The 22,117-nt window shown below is 33.1% G+C and overlaps 2 protein-coding genes and 1 long non-coding RNA gene across 3 annotated transcripts; 2 read left to right on the forward strand and 1 right to left on the reverse strand.

The window, feature by feature from the left end:
• Positions 1–518: 518 nt before the first annotated feature.
• LOC149400364 (alpha/beta-Hydrolases superfamily protein) lies at positions 519–9,206 on the reverse strand. Its single transcript, XM_089612565.1, has 6 exons — positions 8,948–9,206; positions 4,772–5,411; positions 3,866–4,261; positions 2,644–2,703; positions 2,152–2,568; positions 519–1,285 (listed from the first exon to the last, which is right to left on the reverse strand). Exons 2-6 carry the CDS (start codon positions 5,390–5,392, stop codon positions 833–835), a joined length of 1,947 nt encoding a protein of 648 aa, XP_089468691.1. The 5' UTR covers positions 5,393–5,411; positions 8,948–9,206; the 3' UTR covers positions 519–832.
• Positions 9,207–10,902: 1,696 nt separating this feature from the next.
• Positions 10,903–11,905, forward strand: LOC149400365 (uncharacterized). The gene is made up of 3 exons (XR_016296807.1): positions 10,903–11,085; positions 11,268–11,340; positions 11,644–11,905. It is a non-coding gene; the product is annotated as an uncharacterized LOC149400365 (long non-coding RNA).
• A 3,819-nt stretch (positions 11,906–15,724) lies between these two features.
• Positions 15,725–16,380, forward strand: LOC149400366 (uncharacterized). Its single transcript, XM_089610420.1, has 2 exons — positions 15,725–15,805; positions 16,078–16,380. The coding sequence occupies exons 1-2, from the start codon at positions 15,725–15,727 to the stop codon at positions 16,378–16,380; spliced, it is 384 nt and encodes a 127-aa protein (XP_089466546.1).
• Positions 16,381–22,117: the final 5,737 nt, after the last annotated feature.

A 22,117-nucleotide genomic window follows, 5' to 3' on the forward strand; every position in this document is an offset into this window, starting at 1 on the left:
TCGACAAATTATCCTAATAACTGTTAATATTATTTGGGAATTTATTTTAATTTGGAAAAAATGTGTAATGGGTGGGAAACTAATTTATGGGTATATAAGTCATTTTACGTCTGTAAATAAATGAACCTGACTATTTACAATTTATAAAACGTTGGCTATATAGCAATGTGGAGCTGTAAATATGGCTATATATCTAATGGATCCTATAAATTATTAAATTGCTATCTAATACTCTAATACAACTATAGATTAAATTTTGACAAACTATAGTTTCTTTAAATTCCAAACTGCTTCCCTGTTATGTATGTGCTCCTTTGTCACAAAACCTACTCAAAATCTCAAATCGATTTTTGGAACTGATCTTACTTTTCCATCAATTACATTTAAATTAAACGGAGATCTCTCATAGACTTTTATCAGATACATAACTATATTCTTACAAATCAATAAAATGTTTATAAAATTATATTTTGACATCAGTCGTGCATAAGAGACTCTGGCATATTTACAATGTGCATTTGAATACAATATGTACAATAAACAAATACACGTTTGAGCTCCCTTGACTTGGAAAGAATCTCACCAAATAATATATTCTTCTACAATAACTAGGGAAAAAAATATGACACACTTTTATACAATAGAATATACAAATTTGTTGTCTTGAATCGACGAGTCTCATTTGTTGTCTCACTAATATATTCTTTCATACAAATATCCATTTATTTATATATGAACATCTATAAAGAAACATTGTTTTACCATCCATATTTCATTATTTTCATCATATCATATGAAAGTAAAAAAATTATTAGCGATCCGTACTCATCGATCAAACTCGGGTCATTACCTCCTTCTTGTTCACCCAAATGTTGTTAGTCTCGTGATTCCACGAGCGCGGTGATGGGGAGGAAAGCAACGGCCATAAAACATTATTATTATTATTTTTGTTAGTATTGTTATGGTTACTATAATTTGTGGCATTAGTAAGGACATAGTTGTTGATGTTTCGCTTCAAGACGTCATTGATGGCCTTCAAGTAGTTGCTCGAGTCGTGGTCTCTGAGGATTGTGCCGTCAGAGCCATAGGCGGTGGGGTCGCTGAGGGTCTCTAGCGGGTGAGGGGTGTTGAGGAACGTTGTTAGGACGGCTGAGGAGTATCCGCTACTTTTGGTCTTGTCCAAAGCGTAGAGGGAACACCCTTGTGGGAGAAGAGGGTGCCGCGGCGATGTGCTTTCGTCTGGTTGGAGGACAAACAATTTTCCCACCGGAGAGTACAAAAGTTTCTGCACAATAATTATTAAGAAAAAACATAGGGAAAAGTGTGTGATGAGCATATGTCAAATGAGAAATAGTGTTTGTTACTATATTGTTGTTCCCCAACGCAAGGAAGAAAAGTCGGTTTTCGATGACAATGTCGAACGGAAAATTTAGAGAAATTGAAATGATGAATTTATAAATTTTCCAAAACTTCTAAATTTCATCGAAATTTTGACCCACACAAAATTTGAAGAATTGTTGGAACCTCCGATTTTTTGTGACTTTTCGCTAGTATTTTAGATATTTACCGAATTTCTAAACCTTAGATTTGGTGGATTTTACTTATCGGAAAATAAAATTTTAGGTGCGTTATGTATGAAAAATCGTGACATATTAAACCCTACCCCAACATGTGATGCAATTTTAACTTATATTTTGAAATTATTTCATAAATATGATTATTTGGTAGTGTTTTTTCCACCATCCATAGGAGACATTTATTCCAAAAGTATGACAGCCAGCCAACATCATTAAATCTTTCTCCATTTTTTTTGGTCTATTAGGAAAATAGCTAACTTAAACATCTGACATTGTTAAATAGCAACGTTTGATAAATTTTAAGTAAATAGCCACTTTCAGACGTAAATCTTATGTAAATAGTCAGTTTCATATACTAGACATTGATCATTTACATAAGATTTACGTCTGAACGTGACTATTTATCTAAAATTTATCAAACGTTGGTTATTTAACAATGTCAAACGTTAAGTTGGCTATTTTCCTAATTTTTTGTTTTTTTGTGGATTTTTTTTTAGCGTCATGGGGTTCAAAATTTGAATTTTTCTCAAATAACGTAGATCTCGAGATTGAACTCTATAATAAAGAAACTTACCTTTTGGTTTAGGCACGGGTGAGAACGAAATGTCCGATTGAGACGTTTGAGGAGATTGACGGCATGGTCGGGGTAGATGCACGAAAAGGCCCTCGGCACGATGTCCCGATGCATTACAACGCAACGAATTTGGCTCTCGTCCACACCCAAATCTCGAAGCATCTTATCGCCTCCGCATAACACAAAAGGAGATCCGAAAGTGACGACCGGTCTAAGATCCGACGGCTTCAAGACCTTCCTCTTCAGAAGCATCAAGTGGAGTAGGAGAGAGAGGCTTCCACCGAGAGAATGGCCCGTGAATCGAATCTTTGCCCGATCACCGTGCTCGCTCAAGTGCTCAACTATCTGAGGCATGAGTTGAATGTACATTCCCTTCGCAGCTTCATAAATTCCTCTATGAACAAGGCATTCCGTTCCCTACACAATTGTTTATTTTTTTAAAATGTGTTTAGACAAACTATTGGAAGAGTTTAAAGTTGTTTGAGTTCTGACCTCAAACTTTGTTGGTTCAAAGAAGAGGTTAGCTTGCCAAGACGCCAATGAGTCCGAACCCTACATTTTTATAAGCAGAATATGATTCTATTAGTATTTGTGTTATACAATATTTACATGTTGACACTCTTATACTTCCTTTGAAATACATTGGCAGCTTTAATTTTCCAAAAAAACATACACTAAGTTTTCGTAAATTGTAAGTAATCTTACAACTCAAACATTAAAACTTAAATATATAAAATTAAAATTAAAATTAAAAAATAAATTTATCTCTCCCACGTAAGCAAAGGCCGAGGGCAGAGGGACATATGCCGCTTTGAACTTTTTAAAATTATAATTTTATCTCTGTTTTATTACTTTTATTCATACTTATAGCTCAAAATTATATGATTTCTTCATATGTGCCTCTCCACTCAATTTTTTTTGGAAAATTTGTACAAAATAACCATTTAAAATTTATTGATTAGCAAAATAACAAAAGTTTCAACTTTTCAACAAAGTATTCAAATTTTTTGACAGCCAAGATTAAATTTTTTTTTACGATTATTATAAACAATTTATCACTTAAAAAACAAAAATTAATCTTGGTGTAAAAAAAAATTTTGAAACCAGATTACTGCACATTTTGACTATTTCACTAAATTAAGACAAACTTGAGCTATATTACAAATTCATAACTTTAAATTGGCTATTTAGCTACATCACCCATTTTTATTTACACTCTTGAATTTTTTAAAAAATTTAATATTTTCAATAAAATACGTTTCCCTTGAGTTGGCTTTGCCACCACACACATCTTCACGTAATTTGACTTAATATCAATAGTTTCCACAACTTTTGCTAAGTTACGCCCTATTCTCATCTTAGCTACAAATGCATAATTAATTCATGAATCTTAGGAGTTAGGGCTTTCTAAATATATAATTATATGAAATAAATCAGAGTAAACTATAAGTAAATAGCCACAAGATTTAATTAACAAAGCCAAAAAAACCGTTAGTAGTTGTAAATAATCGTTAATAATTGTAAATAAACTATCAGACTCCAAAAGTATAAATGTAATGCTAAAAAAATCCAAACAATGTCACATTACCATAATAGTTGTTTATTTAAAATTTACAAAAAAAAGTAAACTATTTAACAAATCTCTAAATTTTGGTGGCTTAATTACTTATAAATTTGTTTATTTTATGTATAAATAAACAGCCAAGAAGATTACCTGAATTACGAAGCTGCGAGTATAGGTGGTGGGATCATCGCAAACGAACCAATCACAAGGCGAGAAATGGAGGGACCGGAGATCCTTAGCGGCTTCGGATTTCTGTCTCTCTCCGGCGGCCACCACGGCCGTCATTGTCGACGCCGCCACGCACGCTGCCACCTCATCACCTCCTCCTCCCCCGGACTGCACGTACGACGCCGCCGACGCTGCTATTCCGTACGCCACCGAAGCCCTCTTCGGTCGCTTATTATTATTATTGTTATTGTTAATACCCACATGATGTTCCGATGAGCCTGTGAAAGCTGTTTCAGCCGACTCTTTTGCTGCTTCTGATTTCCTCTCCAACGACGATGTCACGAATTTTAGGCCAAAACGCCTTTTCAAATCCTTTGGCTGCAGTCAATTTAATCAAAGCATTCGGATTTGGAGTATGGTATACTAAATTTTTAATTCAATTTCTTCATATGGTATATTATTATTTGTGCTGTGTAAAATTATTATTTGTCTAGAAGGGCGTACATTAACTAGGGATCTCCCCCATTAAAAATATAATATTTGCAAAATTAGTGAGTGTTTAACACTAGCGAAATATTTATATAGTAAAAAAAAATAATAATTCACAAGTATTAGGTGTAAAAAATCTTCTCACCCGGGTATAATATCATGTATTCAAGAGTAGAACGATACATTGTTTCAGAGAGTTTCAGAATTGAAAATACAACTTCAATTTTGACTCTGTTTCTAAAAATAACATAAAACTGTGATTATATACATAAATTTTACATTCATTAAGCTCGATCTATATATAATGCATTCATCTATTTAAGTTATGATTATATTTTTTTATAGTAAAAAAATGCATATAAGAAAATGAAAGTTAGGTAGAGATGGGAAATAATTTACCTTAATATCTGGAATAACATAAGCTATATTGCACAAGAAGGCCAACTGAGAAAAAAGCTTCACGTCCGACCAAGCCACTCTCTCCAAAAACCTCGATATATCGCATAATTCTCCTTCCTCTTCCTCTTCCTCGCTGTAACTCACTTCGCAACCATTGCAATCGCTTTTCACTTCATCGTCATTAATCTCATCACCATCTTCTTCTCCTCCTTCTTCTTCTTCTTCTTGATCTCTATTCCTCCAATACCGAGTTCTAAGCTCTATTAGCCTCTCAACCCAATTAGCTCTCTTCTCGATCACATCGTCGTGACCTTCCTCTTCGCGATCGCGATGCGACTCCTTCTTCGTGTCGAATGATAGAAGCGGAGCCTTATTCAGAGAGTTCGTGACGAACGAGGACTTGTTCTTAGAATGGATGTTCCGTAGTAGCTGTACTCTCGGTCTCGCACAGGACGCGGATCCAGTGTGGTCAATGCTACAAACTGCTAGGTGGTCATCCGATCGTGATCGTCGGATCGCGGTGTGGCTTCTGATCAGGTCTCTGCTTGATTTCGAGCGTCTTATTAGGCCGTTGGTATTCGAAGCCGGGGAGGACGGAATAGTAATTGTGTTACACGCCATTGTACTATCTCCGACTGCCCTATAGTGATATATCTGATAGTTAGAATTTTGTGAGGGAATATGAGTTTTTTTTTTTTTCAGCTTATGGTAATGGATTATGGACGACCTTGATCAATTTAAGGGCGTTTAAGGTCTCCTTGTTAATGACGGAAAAGTTAGTAAGAAATGACTATTACAAAGTCTAACCAAACTTATTGGAAACAGGCAATTTATCTCTTTGTAGGTAAACATAACAATGCCAAAATCAAGGAACGTGTACGAGATTATTGTAGTTTTTAACCATGATATATTTTGTCACGCTATATAATCAATTATATTCCTGAATTATGTTCTTCATGATTTGAACAAACAAATAACGTGTTTGGTGTTTCATATTTGACTAGAACGTTTGATAGTGTATTGTACGATACTCTCTAGAATATTGTATGAAAATAAAACCAAACCAAAGCTAGCTCACAATTAAGTATATTTGTGTTGGATTTATTGAATAGTGTAAATTGTTGCTAAATTTTACTTATATTCTGCATTGGGATCCCTTACGTCTTATTTTTGGCATAATCTAATAAAATAATTAAAACTTCTGAAACTTTTTTTGTTCGCTAAATTCTGTGTAAGCATGGGGTGGGGTTTTATGTTTGGAAAAGTATTAGGATAAGAGACTTAATTAAATTGTAACAAAATCTCAAAAAACAAAATCAAAATCAGCGCCACCTCTTTTCTCCTTGAGACGTTTGAGTTTCATTTTTTGGAGTAGAAACTTGTGGTTTATCTCTAACTCAATACTCTCATTATACCACATAAAAAGAAAAATAATTCCTCATTTATCTGTTATATATATAATTCTAACAACTTTCTATTTATCCCATTTTAGCTCACTATTAGCCAGGTCACAGATATATAACACTATTATTTTATTTCCTATACATTTTACGTAATTTTAAAATAAACTTGTAGACTACCAAAATAAATATGATCTCATACAAATATGATTTTAGAGAAATACAAATTATAAATAACATTTAAGGGGTCAGGTACAAATTATTAAGTGAAATACTAAATATAACATATCATAGATTTCCAACCAGAAAAACACATATAATTTAAAATAATTAATTAGTTTTCACATCACAAATTCTAGTTAGAATGATATAAAATAATATATGGATGATTTTGTTACAAGTTACATAATGTAGATAAAATGTATAAAGTAAAATAATTTTGGGGGTTATTTCAAAATTAAAGAAGCAAATTTAAAATTATGAAATTCTGACTTTAGTATATAGTATTGTGAATCATAAAACTCTATATTTAAAGTTTCATTACCCAGCTTTTCTATAGTAAACTAAAATGAATTTATATTAGAGAGAGTTTAATTATATTTTGTCAGATTTTTATGTTAGAGTAGATGGAGATGCCTTTAACATTTATTTCTACCAAAACAGTTGAAGAGGGATCCTTCAAAAAACGGTTATTACTTATTGAGATCAGTAGTTTGAGATAAACTAGTTAGTTTATGTAATTTAGTGTTGGTTAAAACTAATCACATATTTTATTTATTTATTTTTGTGATGGATAATTAAGTCTAAATGTTTAAATACGTTTAAAATATGACTAAATAAACAATTTTACATGATTAATATATAGTTAAAGAGGAAATAGTTTAAACAATTAACGATCAGGTTTAGATTTATTAAGTTATATAGCCACACGGATATAGTGGATTGAGATATAACTCACATTTGGTTAATTTCTTGTAAATAGCCAAGTAAACTTATTAACAGATTAATAAAAGCCTTATTTAATACAACCAAACATATATTTTAGGTAGTTAATAGGCTGCCACGTATGCAAGTTGGTTATTTACAAATTATTTACCAAAAGTTGGCTAATTTACAATTCTTATAGTTTAGTTGGCTTACATTAAATTCTAAAAAGATTTTTTCGAAAACGCATTTAATGATATAGTTATCGCACGATGTAAAAGTACTTAATTAATGAGTCTTGAGAAATCTTTTTTGTAGTGTTTACCGTACATATTAGTTTCTGGAAAAAAAAAAACTTTTTGATGGCATTCACTCGGATTTATCGAAATTTAACTGTATCAGACATGAGACATGTAAGACACACATTTATATAAGGCTAAAAAATGTGGTACTTAACGTAACTAGTTGGTAATTATACACCACTTGCAAAGTGGAAGCCAATTGATTCAATCTCTGCAAAGTTGTTCTAAAAAAGGGCTAAAAAAGTATATAACTTAAAAAAAAAACATATACAAATATTATGTAGATTCTAGTTCAGAGATTCCAATGCACTATTTTGAAATTATGTAATTACTCTGCTGCCTGCTTTATTTTTATTTTTTTTGTATTAAAATGTCATTATCTAGGATCTAAATTGTGGTCTTCGCTATTTCTTATTATCTAGATTATAATATAAAACATGTCTCGGTTAAAGATGACAATTTTACCTATTTACTCGTGTACCCACAAAATCCTATTTATAATGGGTAGGATTTTACCTGAATTAATAAATAATAAATAAAATATAAGTATTACCCATTAAAATGGATATGAGTATAGTATGATTTTTAACTACTCTACTCATATTTTACCTGTTTGAAATTAGAGAAATCTAGGGGCTGTTTGGTTAACTTTTCCAAAATCATTTTCTGTTTTCTGATTCTAAATTCTAGAAAACAGTTTTAGAAAACCTGTTTGGTTATAAATTCAGAAAACAGATTTAGAATCATGTTTCTGTTTTATTTGAAATTTGTTTAGAAAACAGAAAACAATGAAAAGTTGTTTTCTATTTTATCTCTAAACAATTGAATGTAAAACATAACCAAACAACATTTAAAATATTCTGAAACGTAATTCTAAATCTGTTTTTTAAATTTAAAAATTAGAATCAGAAAACAGAATTTAAAAACAGAAAATGAGTTTAGAAAACTAAACCAAACGACCCCCTAATAAATTATGCCAGTTGTCATCCTTAGTCTCAGTATTGAAAAACTGAAATCAGAAAGCCCATAAGAATCTAAATGGCTTTTAGCTAATGGGACCCACAAACAAGACCAACTGACTTGCATGTGCACCAGTTGTAAATAATTAGACTGCATTGTTTGTGCGTGATTAAACGACCGTCACGTATATTAAATGCCTAATTTAATTTTAATGTCATAACTCAGCTTCAACAATCTTTTCATGCCATTTAATTGCTTCCTCTTTTCCTCCACACACACAAGTAGAGAAAAAGAGAGGAAATATTGAATACACAAAACAAAAAGCAAGCAGTTCATAAAAAAGGACGGCCTAGCTGTTTGCATTGCAATATGGATTAAAATCAAACAACAAGAAACCATGTATATACAAAACAATGAACTATTAATTATAGGAACAACCAACATTGCCAAGTATATGGCTTCAGATTCTATACTCCAATCTCCAAACATGATATATCAAGAGAGTTCCATTAAAAAAAAAAAAAAAAAAAAAAAAAAAAAAAAAAAAAAAGAATATGAAGTAGATATGAAAAAAGAATACCCCCACGTACCAGGGAAACTAATTCAGAGAGCCGTCATTGTGAAGCCTAACAGAAGAAAGAAGTTATGTTGTGAGAGCTCTTTTTGCAATACGAGAATAATGCAATGTCTGTATAAGTGGTTTCATTTTTCTGATCTTGCTTTTCCAAGTGATGACTAATTTGTGGCGATTACTCTGATAGACTGAAAAGAGAATAAAGAAATAAAAAGAGGTTTTTCGGGGTTGTTTCTATTTGGCTCAGAGTGAGACCGATCTGGAGGTTTTCCTATACAGCTTCAGCCACTTTTTTTATTCATTTATTTATAGAGGAAAGTGGTCACATAAACAGACATTAAGAGAATGTGACTGTGTACACGTGGACAAGTATGGATGGACAAACCTTAGTACTTTTATTTTCTTTATAACAAGACCCTTTTTGTTTTATTTTTATTTTTATTATTATAATTTTAGTTATTTTTATGTTTTAATTTCATTATCGCATTTTTTATAGTCCTCAGCAAGGGTAATGCATATAAATACTTCTCTTTAACCGGTCATCAAGAATTGTGACAAAGTAATCAATATAAGAAGTAATAAGGACCTTATTCATATAATAATAAATGTCTATTTAATAGTATTTATACATTCTGTACCAACCCTACTCGAAACAACTAACAACTTTGAGAATATTACATAAAGCTACACTTGAAACATTAAGTAGGCCTAACGTCCGGTATCAAAATTCCATACAGGAGTGTTACATATGAAACTCACTCCGATATTAGATTTGTCGGGCAAATATTATGGGAAACTTTCACAAATATCTTATTTGAATATTGTAATTTTTTTAATAGTTTAAATGTTTAAAATATATCATAAATACATTTTTTTTCAGATGATTATACATTTATAAAAAGGTCCCTTAGATATATAGTCATATTTATACTTTAAGATTGTTACACTACTACACATACTACATTAGGAGACATGAAATTTAAGACGTTCTTCATATTGCACGACTTCAATAGTTAAAATTCTCATTTGATTTTACAAGTCGTTAAAAAACGACTCAAACGCACTATTAAAGTCATTAGAATAAAGACTTACAAGCATATACGTAAATTATTTTGAGTCAATATTAAAATGACTTCAAATGTTTATTGGTTTTTAAGACGTTTAGACTTTGACTTTAAAAGATATTTTAAGTCTTTTTCTACATGACTAGATAAACAAAATTGTTGATTTTATGACATTTTATAAATGACTTCAAATATATTTTGAAGTTATTTTTTTACATGTCTTCAATAATCTTCTTAAAATGACTTAAAAGCATCTATGTAAATTCCACCTATGAAATTAGAGCTTGGGAAATTCCACCTATGAAATCAGATTTGGAAAACTTTAAGTATTTTTTTTTCTCCGCCAGCTAATAGATTTTTTTTTATATGTGTAATTTTGTTTTGCTCCAGCGCGATAAGTTCCATATATGCAAATCGATCAAGTCTATAAGTGCAAGTTATCGTAAAATATAATTATTTTTTAGCATTTGTTCTGATTTTCAGCATCAAATTTGATGGGAACCGAGATTGTCACATTTCTCTCATTCTCTTGGATCCAATAAGCAAAGAAATCATCCACAATTCCCTAGAGAAAAGCTTCCATGGGAAAAACCATGGTTACAGACCGAGGTTCGATGCCGGCGACGGCAACGCTACGAAGAAGTGGGTGGTGACGTTGAAAACACACAGGGCATGCTCGAATTCAGTGTAATACCCACGGAGGAGTGAGGGCGCGGAAGTTGGCGACGGTTTCATAAATTTTGGGACGATTACACTATCCACGTAAGCAATATATGTTTTGAAAGTGATTTTCAAATACCCGCGTAAGCTAGTTTGAAATTTGAAATTTCAATCACTTTCTTTTATGTTTTTAAAACATCTCTTTAAGTTCAAATATTCGATTTATGTTAATATTAATAAGGCATTAAATATAGTCAAAGACCTAAACTTTGTATTTTGAAGCAGTTTTCTCACACATCTGCGCCGTTACTTCTTGCCCTTCACCCTCCTCCTTAAGCCCATAGTAATTCCCGTTTTCGATGAGTGTGAGATGCCATCGGACATCTAATTCTCTTCATTGTTCGAGCCGACATGCCGTGAGTCCACATAGGTGAGCCATTGTTTGTGCACAAATAGTGTTTGTATGTTTGTATCACATGGTAATAAGGCTTTTTGGGTATATATAGTTATTTTTGCATACATATTGGATTGGATGAGTTTATGAAAACGTTGAAATGTTTGCCTGAATGATGTTTATCTTTGAAATCAATTTCCATTGAATTATTTGTGCAGACATGTTAATTATTTTGTCACATCGGTGAAGGTGCAAATTTGACGAGTATATCCACTCAGTATGACAAACTAGGTGAATCTCCCCAACCTTATTTACAATGGTTTTCTATTTTTTTTTTTTTATCTTTCGTATCTGGTTACTTTGCTACTGCTGGTGTTTTTTTTTCTTTCTTTCCCTACCTGGTTAGTATCACAGCTGCTTGTATTTGAAGTCAAATTGAAAATGTGGATGAGCATGTGATACTTTATGGTATAACAGTTTGTTTTATAACAATTAGCTCTTCTGTTTTCTTTGTTCGTGACTGCTCATTCTTAATTGTCACCTGCCTATTATTATTGATATCTCTTTACCTTACGCTTTTTTTTGTTCATGCAGCTTGATGAAAAAAAAACTACAGGACTCCTTAATCAACAAGGTACAAGCTACATATGTGGGCATAATGTGCATTTGAAGAATTAGAACTTCAATCGTAAATTGAAATTATGTAATGGGTTGTCTCATAACGCTAGCATTTAGCATGGAATTTTATTAGTTAAGTTTAGATTGGTAGTATTTTTGGATTGGTATGGTGATATTTTGAATTGCTATTGTGAATTGGATTTGTACGAGAGAATTTTTTTTTTTTTTTGTGTATTCGCTTAACTACTTACTACTTCATGTATGTATTTATATAAAATATTTTCTCTATGCAGCGAGGAAGTAATATCATTAAGAAAAATAAATCAAAATTCCCAAAAAATAAACTAATAAAAATTTAATTTCCACATTAGTATCGCTGAATCAGCTAATAAAAAGTCTAAAAAATTATCCACAAAAAGTACAAAACGTCATCATAAATAAGTATACATGTCTTTATAACAAGATTTTCATGTCAGCATTTTGTTCAAGTCATTTAAAAAATGTCTTCAAAACTATCCACGTCAGCAATATATGCTTATGTGGACTCTTTTGAAGTCGTGAATCTTAGAGATTTTGAGATGTTTTTCAAATGTCTTAAAAACACGGACACGTAAGCAATTTTTTTGCTACGTGGACCCTTTTTAAGTCATTTTTTTAGAGATTTGAAGTTGTTTTTCTTAGAGATTTGAAGACATTTTTTAAACATCTTAGAAAATATGGACTTTTGAAGTCACTCACTTAGAAGTCATTTTTTGGTACGACTTGGAATGTTTTTTGAGTCATGTTTTTGATGACTTAAAAGGTACTATTTGTAGTAGTGTTATTTAATTAACCTTTAATAAATATTTGATAAATAGTCACGTTCACGTATTTACACCTATAAATTGACTAAAATATCACATTTTATTTCCTGCCCAATGTCATTATACATGAGGTATTTTAGTCATATTTACAAGTGTAAATACGTGTACGTGACTATTTACCAAAAATTTAATAAAAATTGGTTAAATAGTAATATAAAGTGTAAATATGATTAATTTGTTAATTATTTGTTTACAAAAATTATTAATTGAACCTGTAAATAAAAAATAAATCAATCTAATAAAATTGTAAACACCAAGAAAAAATGATAAAAATAAGCTATTTCATAATAAAATTAAGTGAGATATTCTCAGTTTTTTAATTAAATGTGGCAGCTCAAATAATTTTCAAAATAAATATTGATGTAGAAATCAAAGGCCCTATGTTGTTCGATTAAAAAAAACAAAAAATTAGGTAAATAATTAATTAAAACGTTTGAAATTGCTATATAGCCTACGTTTCGTAAATTTTATATAAATATCCATAAAGATGACTTGGCCTAATAAATGGAAGTGACTATTTACCTAAAATTTACGTTTGTACATATATGAAAGTGATTATTTACCTAAGATTTATAAAACGTTGGTTATTTAACAACGTCAAAGTGTATCTACTGATCCCCTTATTCTTTTTACTGATGGACATTAATCTATAAGAGATTACCATTTTTTTTTCTATATTCGAGTTCAAAAAAAAAAAGTTTGCCTTTTCTATACTGATGAGATTGGGTATAGATGTGTGTTGATGAGACCCACTAATTTTCAATTGTATCACCATGATAGTTCTTTGTCTTCTATTTGGCCTTGCATGTCATCTAAAATCCAAGTTGTTCCAAATAGAGGAGTTCATTTCTAAATGGTTATCTTATAGCAGAGATCTATGTTGCTTAATGGAAAAGTTTTGAAGATCCCTATTATATTGAGTCATTCTTGACTACATGTTTAAATTGAATAAAATCCATCGATTGAAAGAGCATGGTATGAATGGTTGTGTATGTTTCTTGCGTTCATAATTACGCGATAAGACTTTATTTGTTAATTTCTCATATTTACGTGAATGACATTGTTTTCGGTTCTAGTTTCATGGTACTTGTAGAATAACTTGTTGAATGAATGCAGATTGAGTTCAAGATGAATATTGTTGGGCAGATGAAATACTTCATCGGGATCCATGTAAAACGAAGAAATATGATATCTTTATCTCGCAAATAAAGTATGCTAATTAAGAACTTTGTGAATAAGTTTGATATTAAGAATTTTTTTCGCAAGAAGACCCTGCTACTCATTTTAAGATCACCAACAATGAAGATGGCATCTTGGTGGATCAAAGTCTATATCAAAGTATATGATTTGAAGATGGCCTCTTGATTGCTAGCAGACCTACTTCGTGTTATTTCACGAGGGTTTGTGCTTGATATCAAGTCAATCTCAAAGAAAGTATATTGATTTGAATGTGAAGATAATAATTAAATATATGTCTACGGAAAATTTGATCATGGCATTTGATACACCACTGATACCAGTTTAAGTCTAGACGTTGGTGTTTGCGATATTGATTGGGATAGAAGTGCTGAAGATAGAAAGAATGCATTTGGAAGCTGTTTTCTCTTGGAAACAATATCATGTCATGATCTAGCAAGAAGAAAAACAATATATCTCTATCCATCGGAAGTCAAACATTTTTCATCAGTCACTAATTGTTTATTTGAGTTCTCATTTCATCTTGTTAAGAGATGTAAGATATTTGTGCTCTTGGATTTTATACCCATTATCTATTAAAAAATCTTGAACTAAGTACAATTATAATATATATATATATATATATATATATATATATTAAAAAAAATCTTGAACTAACTATAATTATAATGTATATATATGTACATATATATACATACATGAAGCCAATGCCTTGCCAACTTATTCTTGCATAGATATAGATCACGAGACCTCCAAAAGTGCATCTTCAATACACTAACGATTATGGTATCTAAGATCTTCTATTTACTTTCACTTGGTAATAAAACAATGCTTTTAATGCTTCAAAAATGCTTTTCATCAACGGATCAACACCCGCTGTTGATGAATGCGGTGGTGGGTTACATCATGTCAGTGGATCGCACCTGTATTAGGGGCGCTAATCTGTTTTTACTATGCTAGTTTTCTTTGGTTAATTTTATTTTTTAAGGAGTATATTTTTGGCATGAGAGGTTAACAACGTAGTCCTTATTGGTGTAGGAAGTGATTAAAGGCTTGATAAGTTATTGGTGTGATAGAGTACAAAAATTGAATTACATGTGTATCCTAGGGGGAATTGACACAGATAATACCATATGAATGTCCCTTACCAAATATAGCCCAAAATGAAAAATTTGACAAAAGTAGTACTTTTGGTAGGTGAGAGAAATTAATTTTTCCCCATCTACCCTCAACCCTACCCTCCCTCTACTTACGTTTTTTTTCTTCTGAGAACCTATTGTGGCCGATTTTTTTTTTCTTTTCTTCTCCCTCGTTTGGGTCTGAGCTGGAGAAGTTGATGAAGCTTGCTTGACGAGACAGCCGGAATCTTGGGTCACCGGAATCTTGGTCGTCGACGGTAAGTTTCCTAGACCCATTTTAAACCCATTTTGCAATAATGGTAAACCCATCTTAAACCCATTTTGCAATAATGCTAAACTCATCTTAAACCCATTTTGCAATAATGTTTGAAGAAGTTTCCTGCAAATCCTAGGTTGTTCATCAAAACTTCAAGATCCAAGGTTCTTCTTCTTGCAAATCCAAGATCCAAAACTTCTACAAACATAAGTTGGTAAGTTCATCCTATTTTTAACATATAAGAACATGTTTAATTGTTTTGATTCATGTTGAAATAGGTTCCATTGTGTTTGAGTGTGATTTGTTTGTCAAAATTGTGTTTTTTGTTGAAATCCCGATTTTTCCAGGGTGTCACGAAGTGAATCCTGTTCGTGACACAGTGTCACGAAGTGGATCCATTTCGTGACACTTCCCGATTTTTCCAGGGTGTTACGAAGTGGATTCACTTCGTGATACTAGTGTCACGAACTGGATTCACTTCGTGACACTAGTGTCACGAATTGGATTCACTTCGTGACACTAGTGTCACGAACTGGATGTTTTTCCATGTTAATAACCGTCTTTTAATACTCATATCTAATACTGAGTGAACGTATACAGGTATGGAGGAAATATGTTTATATGCTAAGCATAGTGGGAAGTTTGGTTCTACCAACGACGAGAAAATGCGGCATCAACTCAAAGTGTGTTGTCAATGGAATATCATACCGAAATGTTAAAAAAACTTGTTGTCTCGGCAAATATGCAGGTTATAGTGTGTTTTTAATTTTTAAATTATGTCACGAAATGACCCGAGTCCGTGACACTTGTGTCACGGAGTGACTTCAGTCCGTGACACATGTGTCACGGAGTGAATCCACTTCGTGACACATCTGTCACGGACTCGGGTCATTTCGTGACACATGTGTCACGGACTGAGTGGTTATGTTTAAACTTTTTTTTGCTTATGTTTTAGGTCCGGCCTTCTGCAGTATACGAATTCGAGGTGTTAGACACAGAACGAACACCATGGGCAGTGAACTTGATTGATAAGACGTGCTCGTGTCGAGAATTTCAAACTGATCTATTTGTATGTGCCCATGTCATTGCGGCTTGTCGCTTACGCAACCTACCAGTTGAGAGCTATTGTGCAGAGTACTACACGACCGAGTATTGGAAATTGGCGTATGCAGGAGTTATTCATCCTCAAGGAAGTGAATCGTCATGGACTTTTTCCGACGAAATCAAGCAGATCAAAGTAAATCCGCCTAACTTCTAAGGTCGTCCGGCGGGTAGACCTAAGAAGAGAAGGATTCCCTCTCTTGGAGAATCTGATGCCCCGCTTCGTAAATGTTCCCGTTGTGGAGGTGTAGGTCACAATAGAGCTACGTGTCGCAACCCAATTCCACCGGAAATGAGGGCTCCGGGGATGAGACATTGGTTTGGTTTGTAATTCGACACGTTTTATCATTGAATATCTAGAACTTCATTGGTGTTTTGCTATGTATTACATTTTGAATGTTTTGAACTTTATTGGTATTGAGTTTATTGTTAAGAATGGTTTATAAAACAATCTTATTGTTAAGACGTGAACACAGTCCGTGACACATGTGTCACGAAGTGATCTCAGTCCGTGACACATCTGTCACGAAATGAGGTCAGTTTGTGATACATAAATTGATTTCGAAACAATACATACACTTTTAAACTAAGAAATTGATGTCAAGACAATACATAAAGTTCTAAGAATACATATATAAAGTTATAAACACATGCGTACAATCATAAACACATAATTTCAAGTTGTCTCAACATTGACATTTCCACGCGTGTGTAGTTTTAGCGCTCTGTGTCGGTATAATTCCGGGTCGACAGCGCCTGCGGGCGCCCACGGGGTCCCATGGCCGAGAGGCCAAAGACCGGTCCACCAGGGATCGGCCTCCACTCGGCCTCATGAGCTCGACCTCCACTCGGCCTCATGAGCTCAACCTCCACTCGGCCTCATGACCTCCACTCGGCCTCATGAGCTCGACCTCGGCCTCATGAGCTCGACCTCCCTCGGCTTCATGAGATCGATCTCCACTCGGCCTCATGAGCTCGACCTCGGCCTCATGAGCTCGACCTCCCTCGGCCTCATGAGATCGATCTCCACTCGGCCTCATGAGCTCGACCTTGGCCTCATGAGCTCGACCTCGGTCTCATGAGCTCGACCTCGGCCTCATGAGCTCGACCTCCCTCGGCCTCATGAGATCGATCTCCACTCGGCCTCATGAGCTCGACCTCGGCCTCATGAGCTCGACCTCGGTCTCATGAGCTCGATCTCGGCCTCATGAGCTCGACCTCCCTCGGCCCTCATGAGCTCGACCTCGGCCTCATGAGCTCGACCTCGGCCCAATAGCCTCGGCCAAAGGCCGAGCCTGGCTATCCTCGGCCATCGGCCCGATAGCCTCGGCCAAAGGCCGAGCTTGGCTATCCTCGGCCATCAGCCCGATAGCCTCGGCCAAATCCCGTTTTTCTTCATCGTTGGAACGCTTGGACGGCGAAATTATTTTCCTTTTCAAAGCCGTCTTAGAACTTCTTCGAACGTTTGAGGCCTCCTCGACCTTGGTTCCTTTAGACTTCGTCATTGAATATAAAACCTAAAACAAATCAAGTCACCAATTTTCAACAACTTCAAGACCAAATACACACACACACACTCGCCAAATCCTAACATTGTTCAATCAAATATACACACGAGCACGAAACACACACAAATACACACAAACACACACTCGCCCAAACACAAATACACACAAACACTCAAAGACAACACATTCTCGGCCAAACACAAATACACTCAAACACCCAAACACAAATACACTCAAACACGCAAACACAAATACAATCAAACACCCAAATACAACACATTCTCGGCCAAACACAACAAACACTCGCAACAATCTTTTCTTCTTCTTCACCGATTAACGTCAAAGCTAAAACACAAAGTCCTCCAAAAAAAAATACAGATAACCACAACAACATCAAAAAAATCGCAACATCTCACCAAGTCCTCCAAAAAAAAAATCGCAACAATAACAATCTACACAACAATCTCACGATAACAAAAAATTGCAATACCAGTTAACCATAACAACAATCTCACAAAAAATCGCAATACCAGTTAACCATAACAACAATCTCAAAAAAATCGCAACATTCATTATCAGATAACAACAATCTACACAATCATCTTAAATAAATCAACCATAACAACAATCTCCATGGAAAAAAGGAAAACGAGACTTACCTTGAGCGAGAAACCCTAAATCGCGATCGGGGGAGAGAGAGCGAGAAAATGAGATCTTGGGTTGAGCGAAATCGTGGGTTTGGTTGAGCGAAATCGTGGGTTGGGTTGAGCGTGGAGGTTGAGCGACCGAGTGAGAAGAAGAAGATGAAGATGAAGAGGTGTGCAAGAGATAGAGCGAGAAGAGAGGCTAGAGAGCGAGGAGAGGCGCGACAAAGAGAGAGAGAGAGCGCGAAGATGGGTTGGGTTGACCGAAATCGTGGGTTTGGTTGAGGGAAATCGTGGGTTGGGTTGAGCGTGGAGGTTGAGCGACCGAGTGAGAAGAAGAAGAAGAAGAAGATGAAGAGGTGTGTGTGGAAAGTTTTGAGAAAAAAAGAGGGAATTGGCTTTGGAATGGTTTTTTTTTCGTTTAAATGAGTTTTAAGAGTATAATAGTCTTTACACAGTGGTCTAGGTACTACATGTGTCAAATTTTTCATTTTGTGCTATATTTGATAAGGGACATTCATATGGTATTATTTGTGTCAATCCCCCTATCCCTAGTTTTTGGACAAGTAGACCATTATTAAGCTTTTTTCATTATTATTAATTTTTTTTCAGTTTTCCACTGCGGTTCCATGCTACATTTAAATGTATCTTTGTCGAAATATTAAAATATTAAATATACAAATATAAACTTAATGTTTGACACATTCAGAACCTAGTTTTGTGCTTTATCATACATATTTGACAAAAGTCCTCTACAATCTATAATAAAATCTGATAAACAACCAAAGTGAACCTAAATATGCAATATTTTCCAAATAAATTACAAAAGTAAACATTTTAAAGTGTAATATTTCAAAAGTAGCTGTTATTTCAAATCTTTTCAAAAATAGCTGTTTTTTAAATTAATAATAAAATATTTTTTATATAAATTAAATTGTAAACGGTAAATAAAGTTGAATAGAGTCCAAAATCGTAAAGAAGTTTTTTTTTTTAATTTTAAATATCAAGATAATTGATTTTTTACAAATTTAGAAAAGCTATTTTCGTAATAAACGTTTAATCATGTTACCTTCGTAATAAATTACATAAAACAGCTACCAGAAGCAAGTTCCAGATATGCCGCCACAGAAGTCCGGGGCATCCTTTCTTAAGAGGCCAGTTAACATGTAGGCCATGCTGCTCCGCCCAAAATTATACAATCGTTGCCGATTCCATTCATCTCCCTTTCACCGTACATCCATAATAATAATAATAATTATTATTATTATTATTATGGATAAACTAATTGTTTTGAAACTAAAAATTATACAATCGTTGCCCATTCCATTCATCTATAACTTTTGTTGATGTTATAGATTTTTTAAAAAATTGTTTTGGAATTTTTTTTAATTTTTTTTAAGAATACGGTTTAATTTATAAGAATAACGTTTTACAATTTGAAACAATACTGTATTTTTAGAAGAATTAAAATAACTGTTATTAGAAGAATGTTACACCTTTACAAATAATATTTAAATTTTAAAAGAGGACTCAAGATTTCTCCATATTCGGCCCATGGGCTAAAGAATGTTGCTTATCCAGACCCATCAACCACTTCATAAGATATGTTCTTTAAATATTGAAAATGTCACGAAAATAGCGTTTTAGGGTGTATCATCCCAAAATAGCGATAATTTTAAAACTTCTAAAAAATGCCGTTTTTTTAAACGATAAACATTTTTTTATTTAAAAATAAAATTATAAATAGTAAATAAAGTTAAACTAGAACCTAAAACAATTAAAAAAAACTCAAAAAAATGTAGAACATAAAGAAAAACTAACAAATGACTATTTACAAATTAAAAATTTGATATTTTTTAGCTGTTAAAACTGTAAACACATTATTTTTTGCGATAAAGTACAAAAAATGACTACAAAAAAAAACTACCACTTAATTATTTTAGTTCATGGAATTTTTTACTTATTTATTTAAAAGACACATTTAACTATTTAACTAAAGAAAAAGACACCTTTAAACAAAAGAACGCGAGTTGTATGAGCGTTCAAATTGTTGAAACAAAACGCGTTAGTACTAGTACTTGTATAAGAGTTGATGCACAATTTATTTATTGTATCTTCGAGTAGATTATAGAAATATAAATAATTAGTAGTTTTTTTTTTCTTTAATTCAAGATAGAATATTGTTAATGATGAAAAACGAATCAACAAGCTCACGCAGTTTGGTGGTCTATGACTCTTGCCGAGGACAGATAGGGCCACTACAAGAAGATTATGCCCTTCCTTTATTTTATTATCATTTTTGTCCTTTGGATTGATGTTCCAACTCTAATAGTGCCGCTGACGACCCATATTAAAGAAGGCCGCGGACTTTATTTTCAGTCTCGGTCCACTAGCCTCCAAGGCTCAGCCAAGCCCTTCAAGCTTCTCAAGCCCTTGTAAATACGTCATCAACATAATGTTGATGTAAATTCTCTCAACTTGGAGAAAATGTGACTCTCTCTCGTTATAAATACTTCCTTTCCCTAACCTTAGATACGAGATGAGACCCCCACCTCACATATAGTAAATGACTAATGTTGATCGCTGAAGAGCGCATAAGGAGAAATCTATTTGGCCGCTTAGTTTACTTTTCTCTATTTTTTCAGGTGATACGGAGTCGAAATCCCTTCCAACGATGCAAAGACGACAAATTAGGAGATTCTACTACCATTCGATCCACGTGTAGTCATAGAATTCGACTCTAGATAAAATCACGTGAGTTTGAAGTGATCTTTTATCAGTATTAATCAGTAGTAATACTAAGATGCCACTTGGCACGACCATTTAATATTCTTATTTTTATTTTTTAGGAAGATTACTTTATATGTTTAAACTTCATAATTTGTGCAAGAAATACCTTACTGTTTATTTACAGAACAAATACATTATTTAGAGCAAAATATTCATATGATTATATGTTTATAAAGATTACTATACTCTTGTCTTGTGTATGCGTGTCGTACTTAATAGTTTCACCACTGTGATGATATGGATATTTTTAAGGGATTATTCCTAAATTATCACACCTTCAATACTTTTGGATCAAAATGTAATATGTCAAAATTAATCTAAAAGTATAACTCCATGTTTTGTATAATTATCTTTGTAACCTCTCTCTCTCTCTCTCTCTCTCTCTCTCTCCTCTTTTTCTCTTCTTCTCCCCACGTAAAGGCGAAGAACTCACGTTTTCAAATCTCTTTTCTCATTTTCCTTTTTCTTTCGTTCATTTCCGTTCTTTCATTTTTTGTTTTTGTTTTTTATAGTTGTTTTCATTTTGAAGTTCGATCGCAACATGTGTTTACTTGTTTTCATTTAGTTCTTATTATTTTTTAACTATGAGGTTTGCGACGTTAAAGAAATGCATTTGAGGTGTTTTCCTAATTTTTTATGCAATATGAAAAAATTTGTCGTTAGAAAATTTGGGAATTCGTTTGAAGATTTATTGATATATTTGTCAATTTATTGACATGTATCTCAATAAATTTTCAAAGATTCTGGGAATTTCTTTGAAGATTTATTGACATCTTTGCTAATAAATCTTGAAAGAAATTTCCAGAATCTTCTAAAAAAGTTCCAGAATTTGGGTTTTTTCAAGAGCTCACGTTTTCGAATTTATTGATATTGACGTCAACAAGTAATTCACTTTATTGGCATTAATATCAATAAATCTTCAAAGAATGAAATCTTCAAAGAAATTCCCAGA

The sequence above is a fragment of the Urtica dioica genome, chromosome 4 (assembly GCF_054948205.1).
Source record: "Urtica dioica subsp. dioica isolate 48M chromosome 4, U.dioica_male_clone48M_v1_H2, whole genome shotgun sequence".
NCBI lineage: Eukaryota > Viridiplantae > Streptophyta > Magnoliopsida > Rosales > Urticaceae > Urtica > Urtica dioica.